Genomic DNA, 13,168 nt, shown 5'->3' with positions numbered 1-13,168 from the left:
TCAACATACTGCTCAGTCAATTTTGCTTTTGCCATTCATCTGAGAGTAATGGATCATTCCAGTTCATTGACTTTCAAAGCAAAAAAATAAAAAAATAAAAAAATAAAAAGAGAGAGAGAGAGAGAGAGAGAGAGAGAGAGCAAGTTTCACCACAGTGCAGTATTTCCAAACATTTACGTAAGCACAAATGCTGCTCAGAAAATCTGTTTTTCAAGAAGTGAATTTCTTCATTCCAAGTCAATCAACAGTCACGCAACAAATTCATATATGAAGCTGAAAAATAAACAGTGTAATAATAATAAAGGACTTTCACACCCCATGAGAAATACTAGTTTTTTTCCTTTGTATTGTTGGGGTGCAGCAGTTTTTACATTCAAAATATTATCTGTTCATATATGACAAATACATTAACATATTTAAATGATGTCTTGCTGCTGCTTTCAATTGTCAAAAGTCACAGTGAAACAGTAATCCATGCTTTTCCTACTTCATCACTGCAAAGACAGCAAGTCTTTTCTTTTGAAAGTGGTTACCAATGGTTACCTGTGGCCATGTTGGAAGGCAGGCAACTACACAAACAAGGACTCTACAATTATAATATTTTCTGAGCTGGCTGACTCCCTGGATATTCCACCACCTTGATCCATTGTGTATTAATTAGATAGAAATATTAGACTGTTAGTTAACATTTCAAACTGGACAGCAAGCAGCAGAATACACAGGGAGTTGGTCATTACAGCATTATTAAAATAAGCCCAGAGAATTCTTCTGTCACACAGGTACTGCATGTAGCAAAGACATCCATCATTTAACACAAAACACGGACTTATAATGGTTTTATTACACGTCCATAAAGGGACCACAGCCATGTAACCACAGCAAAATGAAACAAAAATGGTGCTGGAAAGTAATAATGCTGGAATGATTATTGGTCTGTTGCGTTTCTCTGCAGTCACCAAAGACAAACAGCTATTTCAAACAAGGTGCCTCTGGGTAACATAAGAAGCCAACAAAATGTTCCAAAGATAGCTGTTGTAAAGAGTGAACATTTTAACATGTTTCCTCTGTGAGTGTGTGTATGTGTGTATGTGTGTGTGTATGCGAACTTTATGGGGCAGCACTGATGCAAAGCCCAAGTGTCTGGGTATAATGTGTTGACAGATGATAAATTCAGGTGTCCACACACAGACGTGAATTTACCCAAATAAACATATGAGCAAATGCACATGCTGTCTACTGTCATACTGGTAGGAACATGCAGCCATTAGGAAGATGCTTTATTTGTCTTCAGGCTGTTTGTACCTTGGATTCTCAGTTTCTCTCCTTTTAGCCAATTATATCGTGCTACAATTGAAACTTTATTGATGTGCAATCTCTCCTACAGTCCTGGGTATTGGTGGGGTTTCTTGTGATTGGCTCAAAATAATGAACCTGTTTCCAATAGGATATTTCCACCTGCTGGTTTTTTGTCCTATCTCACTTGACCAAACAAACCGAACAAAAGACCCAAATGTTCCAATTACTTTTTAATTTTATTTCATCTATTTATTTCTTACACTTGTTAATATTGCTTAGGTTTATAATGGCTTCTTGACTCTTTTACAGTGACAGCAGGAGATGATATTCTTTGAGGTAAGTGAACCATAACATCACAGCTATAATATCTACAAACACTTAATATTGATGTTCCTATTACTTTGTAAGTGTATGTCTATGCCTACACATTATTTGTCCTGCTTATATTGTGAATGCATTACCGCTAGACTGCACATCAGCATATGTTTATACATATGTTTATGCTGATTTAGATTGCATTTGCATAACTCAGTCATACAATATAATGCAAAGCTCAAAATGTCCTTTTGGTGTCCCCATGTAATTGGTATTCCCACAGAAGCTCCAGTCTAATAACTATGATTATGCAGGATCATCAACTACTACTGGTGACTCTCTGATACAGAACCTATCAACCTTGCAGAAAAAGCTTGTTGTTTTATATGTCTTTAGTCTTTAACTGTGTATCACATTTCAGGCAAGAAAATTCTGCACTCGCCTCAACTTGTAAAAATGACATTAATTCAAGACACCAGATACCAAGTTTTGGCTCATAAATCAAAACATAGTATGTTGTACCATGCATACTGTAGCATGAAGGCAGTTTGCAAAGACTGGCTCCATTGCATCGGTCTCAGACTGAGAGTGGGGAGAGCAGTAGCCTCTCCTGTCAAATTACACTTATTTGGAAATGATCTCATTACTGTAACTCAAATATTTAATCTGGCATACATTATTTTATTACTGTTAGATGGAGTAAAGAGACAATATATAACATTTGAAAACTGGTAGCCTAATGATTACGGTAATATAATCACACATAATCACAGTGACAACCACCCCCCCATCCTCTGTCTGTAGCTGTGTCCTATTTCAGGGGCTGCACCCTTTTGCGGACGTGGTCTACGAAGGTGTGGCCTCAGAAGACTGCGTAGGCTGCAGAGGTCGAACCGAAACGAGACGGGTCTGGTCTATTGCTATTTATCCTGGGCCTCTGTTTGTAGTTGCGGAGTCCGCCTTATTCTCTTTTTAAAAAGCGATACATCACTGGCATGCAATGAATCTTGGGTTAGGTCAGGCAGCGAAGGATCCAACTTTTGGATCCCTCATTGCCCAGGAAACTAAGGACACATCTGTTGGCTGCATTTGAAGGAGCCTTCGAAATGGGACAGCCTGGTCACACCGCTGTGACGCAATTGGTCTTCAAATGCAGCCTGAGGATGCTGCCCCCAAATCCAGACACAGCTGGTATTCCTACTACTGTCAATTAAAGGCAAACACGACTATAATAATAATAATAATAATCTGAATGTCTGAAATTTTCACAGCAATCCATTTTTACTTATTAAGCTATTTTAGTCTGGACTGCAGTGGCTAAAAAAACTAATTGTTAGAATATAAAAATAATAATTAAATGAATAAATAAATCAAAGATCATCTGTAATAAATTGCACTGGAGCATATGAAATATCAATCTGAATGTCTTCCACTGGGAAATAAGACACAGGCAGACCTCAGAGCCTTGGCTAATCAGGTCAAAGAGCCAAGAAAAACAGCTGTTTCACCTGGCGTGTTGGTCGTCCATTAAGTGGACGGTTGAATGTAGTGCAACAGACCAAATGGTGTAAACTTGGAACAGGGACAAGGATTGTAAAAGGGACTCGCTCAGACATTGCCAGCAAAATGCCAGAAGGGTTCCTTTGTGTTGGCACGAGCTGTTATTAGAGTGGGCACGGGGCATCAGTGGCACTGCCAAGTGCCAGTGTCTTCAAAAGTAGCACTAAGCATTAAACCACCATCTCAAAAAACTCCAAACTAAAAAAAAAACAAATTTATCTGGATACTAACCTACAGTACATGTTTGTGTGTGAGAGAGTGAAATACACAGAGAGAGATACATTCATTCACACAGGACGACATTTCAGACAGTTCTGAAAGGAGTTTCATTTGTTGACATAAAATGAATCCTGTCAGATACTCTGCACTGGCTTTTCATACATATATACAGCTACAATAGACAGTTGTTTATTAGTGCCCCCCCCCCCCCCCCAAATGAATTAAACACTACTAAAAATGAACAGTTATATACTTTGTATTCCTGTGACCAGAATGTTGTTTGGTGTTTTATCATTGTTAATTGTGTATTGGTGTAGGTTTGTTTTTTTTTCTGACAACATATTGTATTTTCAAATGAAAAGACAGAAAAGAAAAGGAAGCTCAATACGCCAGAAGTGGATTGTTCAGTCTGAGTCAGTCTGAGCTTTCATCTGCAGCACCAGCCAGGTAACTTAGAGCACAATGGAAACAAGATATTCACTTAACTAAATCATCAGCTCAAGCTAATTTCAAGTTGATTTTCAGAAATGAATGGACCCCCATCATTAGATCAGATTCCATCATTATCTGGAAAAACTCTTGTAACTTGTAATTTAAAGAATGAATCATTGGGGGAAAAAAGCAAGAGAGAAGTGGCTGAGTGAGCTATAGCTATTTTTTTTTTTTTTGAAGGCTTCAAATTACAAATAATACTGAAGAAATTCAGAAGTAACTTTGTGTTATAAATGACCCATGTGTTGTCTGTCAAAGGGAGAAAAGTAAAGTGTGTGCTCTGAGAATGTGTACTATTGACACTCACAAATGGATTGTGCCACAAAACAGGATGTGAGTCGGATGTCATTTAGTTTTGGTTTGGAATATGGAACAGTACAGGCATCTATGTATATCCATGAATAATGTATAATGAATAACTCCTAATATTCACAATTAGCCATCCTTTATAGAATCATGCACTTCAGTGTCATGAGAACACATGTGGGTATGTTCTCCATGTCATGCCTCGGGTTACCACAGAGGCAGAAATATCTGCAACCCTGGCACGAGTGTACCCGTTAACCCGTTGCTGATTGTCTTGAATGGGAGGCATCTAAAAATAAATGTGCATCACTTCATGTGGACTAGAGGAGGTTGCCATGCCAACCGGGCTTGTTTTCGTGTCAAGGGAGGCCAGCTGAGCCTTCTGCCAGCGAGGAGAGGGAGCGAGATGGAGGAAAAGGAAAGATGGAGAGATGAGGAAAAGAGGGTGAATGAGGGGATGGAAATAGAGGGTGGGCTAGAAAGTGAGGGAGGCAGGAAAGATGAGCAGAGGCAGAAGGATGAAGGGAGAGATGGAATAAAAGATGGCAGGAAGGAAAGATATGATGGAACAAAGAATGGAGATGAATAAAGAGAAAGAAAGCTGTAAGAAAGACCAGTCCTACTGTAAGTTAATTCTTTTATTAAGCTCCTTTTCATTCATATCGTAACACACATCCACACTTGGTTCTGCCCAGTGTAACCACAATACAACCCCATTCCCCCATCATCAGTTTGCACTGGCTTCAAAGTGCTGACCTTCTGGTAAAAAAGCCTGTTTTTCTCAACTTGAGGCAACTGCTACCCCTTTCAAATCATCCAAAATACAACCGAGACATACGTGCTGGTCAGAGGGGTTTTTTCAGCACTTTTCAAGGGTACTGAGAGGCGAAGCATCCCCTTGATATCCTCCTTTCTGCTCATGCTGTCCTCTTTCCCCACTTCAGCATTACCCACAGTATGTTAACCTTAGTGACAGCTCATCTACACACACACACACACACACACACACACACACCCACACAGTCCCTAACTCCCTGCTGAGCTAAAACAGGAAAATCTAAAAATAGTAAACTCAGCGGGCTCACTCGAGAGAAAGGGAGGATGAGAGAATGGGGGAAAAGTACCTGCAGTTAAAAATAGCAGAAGCTGCCCATTCGATCAGGCTATTTAAAGAACACAACTGGGGCGAAATCTGCCACAATGTCATGAGAATTTCATTAGTGAAGGTTCAACATCTGACACTTTGAAATGTGGCTCAAGTGCCTCCTATTTCTCTTGATCATCTTTGAGATCTTTTCTACAGTGATTGGAGTCTGTGGTAAATTCAGTTGATTGGACACATCTGTCTGTATAAGGTCGCACAGCTGACAATGCATGTGAGAGCAAAAATCAAACCATGAGGTGAAGGGACTCCATGCAGAGCTCAGAGACAGGGTCGTGTTGAGGCACAGATCTGGGCAAGGCTGCAAAAAAAAATTCTTCTATATAATTCTTAAATGGCAGAAGTTTGGAACAACCAGTCAAAACTGATGGTCACCGTGGCTGAGCTCCAGAGATCCTGTGTGGAGATGGAGAAACTTCCAGAATGTTGAAAACCCTCCTCAACCTGGACAAGGATTAAACCCTTGGAATAAACAGAAGAAATGGCTTGTTTGTTCTATAACAGGGTCTGTCTATTTCATCATAAGGCTTGTTTGTTTTCTAACAGGGTTTTTCAGTATAAGCAGATAAAGAGAATCTGAGGGAGAGGGATGGGAGTTTTTGGCTTAGGAGGATGAGGGAGCGGGAAAGGTATGAAGGAAGATGTATTTTTAGAAAATTATACAGGATAACTTAGCATGTTCCTTCAAGGAAGTTTGGCATTTTTGGAAATATGCTTATTTTCACTTCTTTGCCAAGAGTAAGCCAAGAATATAAATATAACTCTGTATGAGTGATTGTAAAGCCAGATGACAGCAGTGATTACAAGATTTATGTGGAAAATACATCTGCATTGCTGTTGGTCATTCATGCCGACAACCAATTACCATTCTTTCTTTTTTTCAGTTTTTTCACATTATCCACTTTGGAACAAAAAAAAACAAACAAAAACTATCTGTTATCACAACATGCACATGTGCAAATGTTATTTGATAGGACTATTTAGAATAATAAAAGATGGTACAGGCCGAGTTCAAATTACAATTGCAGTACAGGGAGGCCAAACGTTTGTCGTACTTTGTTCAAATTGCTATCATCTGTCTTATGAGGCTAATTAATGTCATCGTTGTGTTTCCATCCCTCACAGTCTCATCTCCACTGTTAGGAGAAATCCAGGTGTTAATTGGATTGACGTGTTAAACCTTATTTCCTGCATGTGTCACATCTGTTTCATACACAGAGGGACTGACATCTATGAATAAGTTTAGCGTCATTAGTAGAGTTTGGACAGGCACTCCCTTGTTTTGAGTCAATCTCCTCCCATGTTCCCATGTTCCTCAGTAAGAACTCATAGAAGCAAGAAATAGCTGTGATTGAGCTTTGTCATCCTCCTCTCGCTCATATAAATAAACACACGCATTTGTGCCCAGTGATCTGTTCAAGCACGTGCACATCCACACGCAAAGCCCTCTCTCACACACGCAGACCTACATATGAAGGAGCTCTGCTTGTCTTTCTCTGACACACAATAATCTATATTGTATCTCTGTCCAGCATTTTCTCTCTCTCACACATGCACACACACAAATGTCTTTATTCTCGCCCTTGTTTATCTGGCATGCTACATCTGAGCCCTGGCAGCCCGGGCCCCATTTAGATTTCCATTTAGATTTCCATTTATAGTGTTGAGGATGAATTATTAACATCACGAGAAGAGATTTTTTTCAGCCTCTCTTTTCATAAAATTGAGGTGAACAGAAAAATTACAATGACTCTAATCATCCCCTGCAATTCCCTGCCATTGAAACAAAAGCCATGAGCAGCTTGTGTGAGATGGAAAACCAGGTAATGAATTCATGGAGGGAGGCAGACAATGGGTGTTCCAAACGCGGGGCTTTTGTGAAATGGAAATGGGGAAACTCACGGGCCCTTTAGAGAAGGCCAACCGGCATAGACGCAGATTCGATGCACATTTCTATCTGACACAAGCAGGGAACTCTCTTCCCAAATAGTCGTCTCATGGTGTTAAAAGCTGATGCTGCACCTTTAAGTGTGTGAGAATGTTTATGGTAAGAGGGGTCACTGCAGCACTTGGCATGACAACACACTTATAACAACCATTTTCCACGCTTCACTCTCAGCCATGCTGCCAAGCTTGGATTCTGTCCCGCAAATTTCTTATTACACGCTTGTGTTACTTGAAACACTGCAGGACATGGTGTTATGCCTTTTAAGTCCTTAGGGTGAGTTAGACAGTCATTTGTATCAGACATACAGTATTTTTCTACAGGCTTTGGTTCATTGTTTTGGTTGAGGCAAGAGAAAATATGCAGGTTAACCCAAAAAACAGCTTTGTTCTTGACTGGTCTTCACGTTTAATGCATTCCCCTGACTTACTCAGTACTCTGGTTAAAGTTTAATGATTAACCCAGGTGCAAACTCTGTGAATTTTGTACAAATGTGCACTTGAGAGAATAATGACTTGCTGTTGGTTTGTAAGCAAAGCTAATGCAGGATTACCAAATCAGAAAAACAGATTCAGTCCATGTTGTGATATGAATCATGTTTCTAAGAAGCCAAATCAAATAAAAGAACATTTCAGCCAAGCAAGACATGTCCAAAGACATCAAACAGACCATGGCCTGTTGGGTCAATAAATGTTACTGTTAAAATGATTTGCAATCCACTAAATCCTTTATTTAGTGCTTGGAATGTGATTTTAATGGCTCATCACACAGACAATCAGGGTGTGTGATTGGAGTGAGAAAATATTTTAAATGTGCAGAGTTAAACAGATGGCCTGTGCATACAGAACAGTGTTTGCATATAAATAGGATCTGAACCACTGTGCACTAAGGAGGAAGCTCAAACAGCGGGCATCCCTCTTCTGTCTGCAGGTAAACACACACACTTTACATCCAAACACTAAATGCTGAGTCAGCCAGACTCTGCGGTCCAGGGATATTATGGGGATATTAGCAATAAGCCCTCAGTGTGTGTGTGTGTGTGTACATGACATTTAGTCAGTAATGAATTGCATTTAGTTGATATTCAAAATAAAGCAGTTGTCATTACAATGCTAATCTTTTTATATTTAATTTATTTTTAATGGCCTCTAAAAACACTGACTTTTTGTCACCATAAAAAATGATCAAATTAATTCTAAATTCAGGTTTTAACAAAAGGACAAACTTCAGAAAACAGGAAGGTACCAACCTTAAGAGGAGGAACAGGGAGAGGCTTGTTGTCCTTGTCCAGGGAGATGAAGGTGAAGAAGGCTGAAACAGCACGATAGTTCCCTGTTTCTGGCTCCATCAGTGAGGAAGCATCTACCAACACTTCAATTTCCATTGACTTGTTACTGACAAACGTGAGCCGCCCCATCACTGTCACCACACAACCTTAAGAGAAAAGAGAAATACGAAAACATGTTCCACATTAAAGCAGTATACTGGTTTTCAGTGTTTTCAATACAAGGATGCTGCCATAAAAGACATTTCCACTTGAGAAAGAAAAAGCTTAAGAACTCTGACTCCTCTCACCTTGATTTAATTAAAAGATTAAGTGAAAAATTCTTGTTTGATTCAAATCTTCTCTCCTTAAGCCATGCATAGAGAATTTTGCTGATATTTGACATTTTAAAAGTGTAAAAAAAAAGAAGAAGTTGTGATAGAGTCCTCAGGTTTTTCCAAAAATAGAAATTTTGCATTGTAGTTACCTCACACCAAAATTACTAAACCTTTTAAATCACCTGAAAACTGAGTGGACACAACAATATTCATTTGAAATAATGTAAGTTGAAATCAAACTAAGGACCTTCGTGTATAGTTCTACTGAACACCAAATAAACATGAAATAAGCCGGTGCATTGATATAGTCAACTGAGCAAAATTTTACATCTGCTCTTGCAATCTACTTCACATTGTTGCATCATGGAACCTCTTGAAGTCTGTTTCTGAGAAAATGAGTAGAGTGACATCTCTGGCTGGAAGAATTTCAGAACTACAGCCAATCAATCCTTTTTTCATATTCTTTTTGTTGTTCATGTTCTTTTTTGTGCTAAATTAGAACAGAAAAGGTAGAAAATAAGTCAAAGCTGTTTTTAGTTAGAGCCCTTTTAAAGAGTTGAATGTTTATTACCATATAGAGGACACATCATGCCCACTGCTGCAGAACATTTGCTTCCCTTTCTTTTGATTTCAACCTGAGATTCATCTGATATACCTCATGTTTAACTGATCAAAAATTATTCCTCCTCTCCCTTTGTCACTGCAGGTAGTTGGAGAGAAAACAGTCAACTAAAAGCACTGGGCATTGCTGATATGTTTCTTTATTCTCTTTCATGTGTCTGTACTGTATTATTACTGCTGTTGCCATAGAGATGACTAGAGAAGGTGTTATCCCTGCAGTATGAGACAGATCTCCAGTATATGACTGAGATCTTATAAAACAGTCAGTGTCTTAAATAATAAAATGTGTACATGGAAAGTGAAAAAGGCTTTTATCAGAATATGTGCTGAAAACCACGGCTGTTGGAGCTCTCGTACTCATGCAGCCAACTCTTCAGAAGAGTCATGACACTAGGAGTTTGAAGACTGTCCTTGGGAAAAATGCTATTGTTATCCAATTTTTGCCCTCCAAAAGTCTTAAAAAGCCTCTGTATTTCTAAAACCCTGGCTACGGCAATGTGTATTAGGCTCAGTGAAGCATGCTCTGCTCAATGACATTACACAAAAAATTAACCTTGATAAGGCTTTTTTTTTCCCCAAGACCTTTACGATTAATAATTGATTCATGCATAAAGTAGATCTTGGACTTGTGCAGCTCTGAAGGTCAGCCAATGTGAAAAGCCGGCATGGGCCCATCTCTGAGGAGCTGTTTGATAATCTGCTGTGAGGAGAGTCCATGCTGGGGCCTGATGTTGTAGGCACTAAGATGGGACTGCAATACCTTTGAGCCATAGCATAGATTTGCTATTTTAGAGTTTGGGTTGTTTTGGACAAGAGGGAATATGGTATGCATAATTGGCATTTTGTTTGTTGTTTTACATTTTCCTCTATTCACAGAGCTTCCTGGAATTTTATTTTACATTAGTAAGTGGCCAGAGAAGACTACAAAGAGGAGAACAAGGAAATATGCAGGTGGGGTCACAGCCCTCACTTTTGATAACTTGTCTCATATTCAGACAATCTTTTACTCCACCCAAGGAACTATTCGATTGAAGCAAAACCAAGGGGTTATCATGATCCTGATTCAATATGGATTTCAAAGTGTGGTGCAGATACGTCTTTAAATAAGTGAGACATCGTCGTCTGAGATAAATTCTCCAACTTTATGCATTTCCAAAGCTCATTTTTTTCTAAAATGGCATATCAATATTGGCTATTCTTCTGTATCTGGATTGGAAGTACTATTTAGCAAGTGTACTTAATGACTTTTTTAAATGATTTAAACCATTTGTGGTTGTGGGTCGGTGGGTACTCCCAAGCGGAAATCTCCGGGGCTGCAAAATGAAGCAAGTACCAAAACCTGTAGTTCCTCTAATGGCCACTAGAGGCTGGCTCCAAAAACAAGTCAGTCCCCATAGACTCCCATGTTAAAACGTCCAACTTTACAGCAGAAATAATGATAATAATAATAATAATAACGTTTACAGCCTGGTACAAAAAACAGTTCTGGTCTCTAGAGCTAATCTATAAACTCCTTCATTACATGTGTATATTTGAGGCCATGCCCCTTTGAGTGACAGGTGGGTGAGTGTATGCTTGCCAGAAACCAACATACACCAATGTCCTGCTCCCCATGCACTCCTCCTCTTTGCCCATTTTTGGATTAGCTGGGAGTTAGGGGCGGAGTCAGGCACTGCCAAGATGGTGACGGCTGAGCAGCACATTCTGACCCTCAAAAATGCTCCTCAGAAACCTAGGATTGTCATCACAGAGGCTACATCCGTCTTTATATAAAGTCTATGGGTGCTCCACAAGTTGTGAAGACAAAACCAATGTCTGTCTCTGTCCATCCACTGTCAGGTTTGTACAAATCATGCTGGATCAACAAAATTAAATTTAAAATCAATAAACAAGAACATGATTGTGAGTATTAGGTATGCTTCACTGTTTCTCTTATTTCTCTTTCTCACACTGTCTCTCACTTTTAGCTATTCTTTCTCTCTCGCTGAAATCTCCTTTTATCTGCCATTCACCTTTTGAAGTTTTATGCCTTTCTTCTCAGTCTTTGTACCTCTGGGCATTTTGCTGTAATGGATAAAAGAGCACTGACTGAACATTACTGTGCTACATCAATGGCCAACACCTCACTGACTTATATTCTCAGTTCAAAATAATACATGTTTTTGTTTGGTATGTCATCGCGGTTACTTTGCTTTTCACAGATTCAGTTGTTGGGGGGGGGGGGGCGAAACATTTGACTGTAAAGGCGAAGAACATGAACAGAAACCAAAAAAAACAAGTGATTCATAAGCTGTGACATGAGTGCAGCCATTTTCTAACGTGTTTCAGCTGCTCACATTTTATAACAAGCATTAATATAGAATTTGTGCACATTTCAAAGAATTATAGAATATCTAAATAATGCACAAACCTGCATTTCATCTCAAAACATACAAAAGAAATGTGTTGCAGACAAGATAAGCACATACTGCAAACACAAGACACAGTCAAGGAAAACCATTTACTGTTGACCTACTGACCTACTGAAGTATAACAGGTCACCTGACAGCTTCAAATGTTTGTTACACAGAAAATTAGGTGGCAAATGACGTGTGAGATGGAATATGACTGGAAGACAAATTACTAAATTAAATAACAAAATTATAATAAAATGACAAAATATTTATTTAGTCATAATTGCTTGAAATAATGAAGTAACTTTCTAAATAGTTTTTTTAATTGAGCTATTAACTGATCAACTAATTAACCCCTTATGTGAATACTACTGTTGTCACGTCAACACAATGTGATGCTTCACACTAAACCTTCGATCACACAAAGTGTAAATCACTGAAATGTCAAATTTGTTCTGGTTTTGCACTGATAATGCAAAATATATATATATATATATATATATATATATAATATATATATTTTTTTTTTTTTTTTACTGTGAAAACTAAAAACGAAGCTAAATCTGTGTCAGCTCAATACATTAATCCACAGGATCCCTGTGGTTTTGTCACACAGCATGACAGATAAAATGTGATTGTGGTGGAACGTTAACATCTGGGATCTTTATTGATCCTCTGACCTCACTCATTTTTATAGTGCGGAGTCTTGCTGTGGCTGCAAATGAAGATAATGAAGTTGCTTTGCTCATAATGAAACTCTGAAAATCCCATTTTTCTATTATTTCAATTCATGTTGTTTTTTTCTCTCTGATGATATTTGTTTACATTGAAAACCTGCCCTGCTCTGCAGTGATCTTTCTGCTGCTGAACCCCATGTGACTGAAAATCTGTGCAATTAGTTAAGTGAACTGTTCAGTCTCAACACAGTAAGACCTCCGAAAACTCATAAACAAATCATCTGAACATCCCCCACACGACCCATGTACAGACACAGAGCTCAGTCTGTGTAGTGTTCCAGGTTCTTATCTCCTCATCTCGTCTCATTTGTCTGCTGGTGTGTGGTCCTCAAGCTGCACAGGTTTGAAATGGAACATGCATTAGTTAAACGTCCCTGTACAATTCACTAGTTTTGTGAAAGTACCAATGAGCACTTTCCACTTTTGTTTTCACCTTTTCCAGGGATTACAGTATGTTAAAGCTCACTCATCTGCCCATCAACCTGCCTAGTCCATTGTTCTTTCATTTAAAGAGTGTTCA

At 38.8% G+C, this 13,168-nt stretch overlaps 1 protein-coding gene across 4 annotated transcripts in view; it reads right to left on the bottom strand.

Annotated features, from left to right (window-relative positions):
* acot7 (acyl-CoA thioesterase 7) overlaps positions 1–13,168 on the bottom strand; it is a 54,983-nt gene that overhangs the window by 1,741 nt on the left and 40,074 nt on the right. For all 4 annotated transcript variants that reach the window (XM_022741773.1, XM_022741774.1, XM_022741770.1 and 1 more), the window contains one exon: positions 8,545–8,729. In XM_022741773.1, the coding sequence (XP_022597494.1) occupies positions 8,545–8,729 (185 nt within the window). The remainder of the gene's footprint in view (positions 1–8,544; positions 8,730–13,168) is intronic.

This window comes from Seriola dumerili, unplaced genomic scaffold (genome assembly GCF_002260705.1).
Source record: "Seriola dumerili isolate Sdu_G_001 unplaced genomic scaffold, Sdu_1.0 BDQW01000056.1, whole genome shotgun sequence".
In the NCBI taxonomy this organism is placed as follows: Eukaryota; Metazoa; Chordata; class Actinopteri; order Carangiformes; family Carangidae; genus Seriola; species Seriola dumerili.
This window is presented reverse-complemented; position numbering and strand designations above follow the sequence as displayed.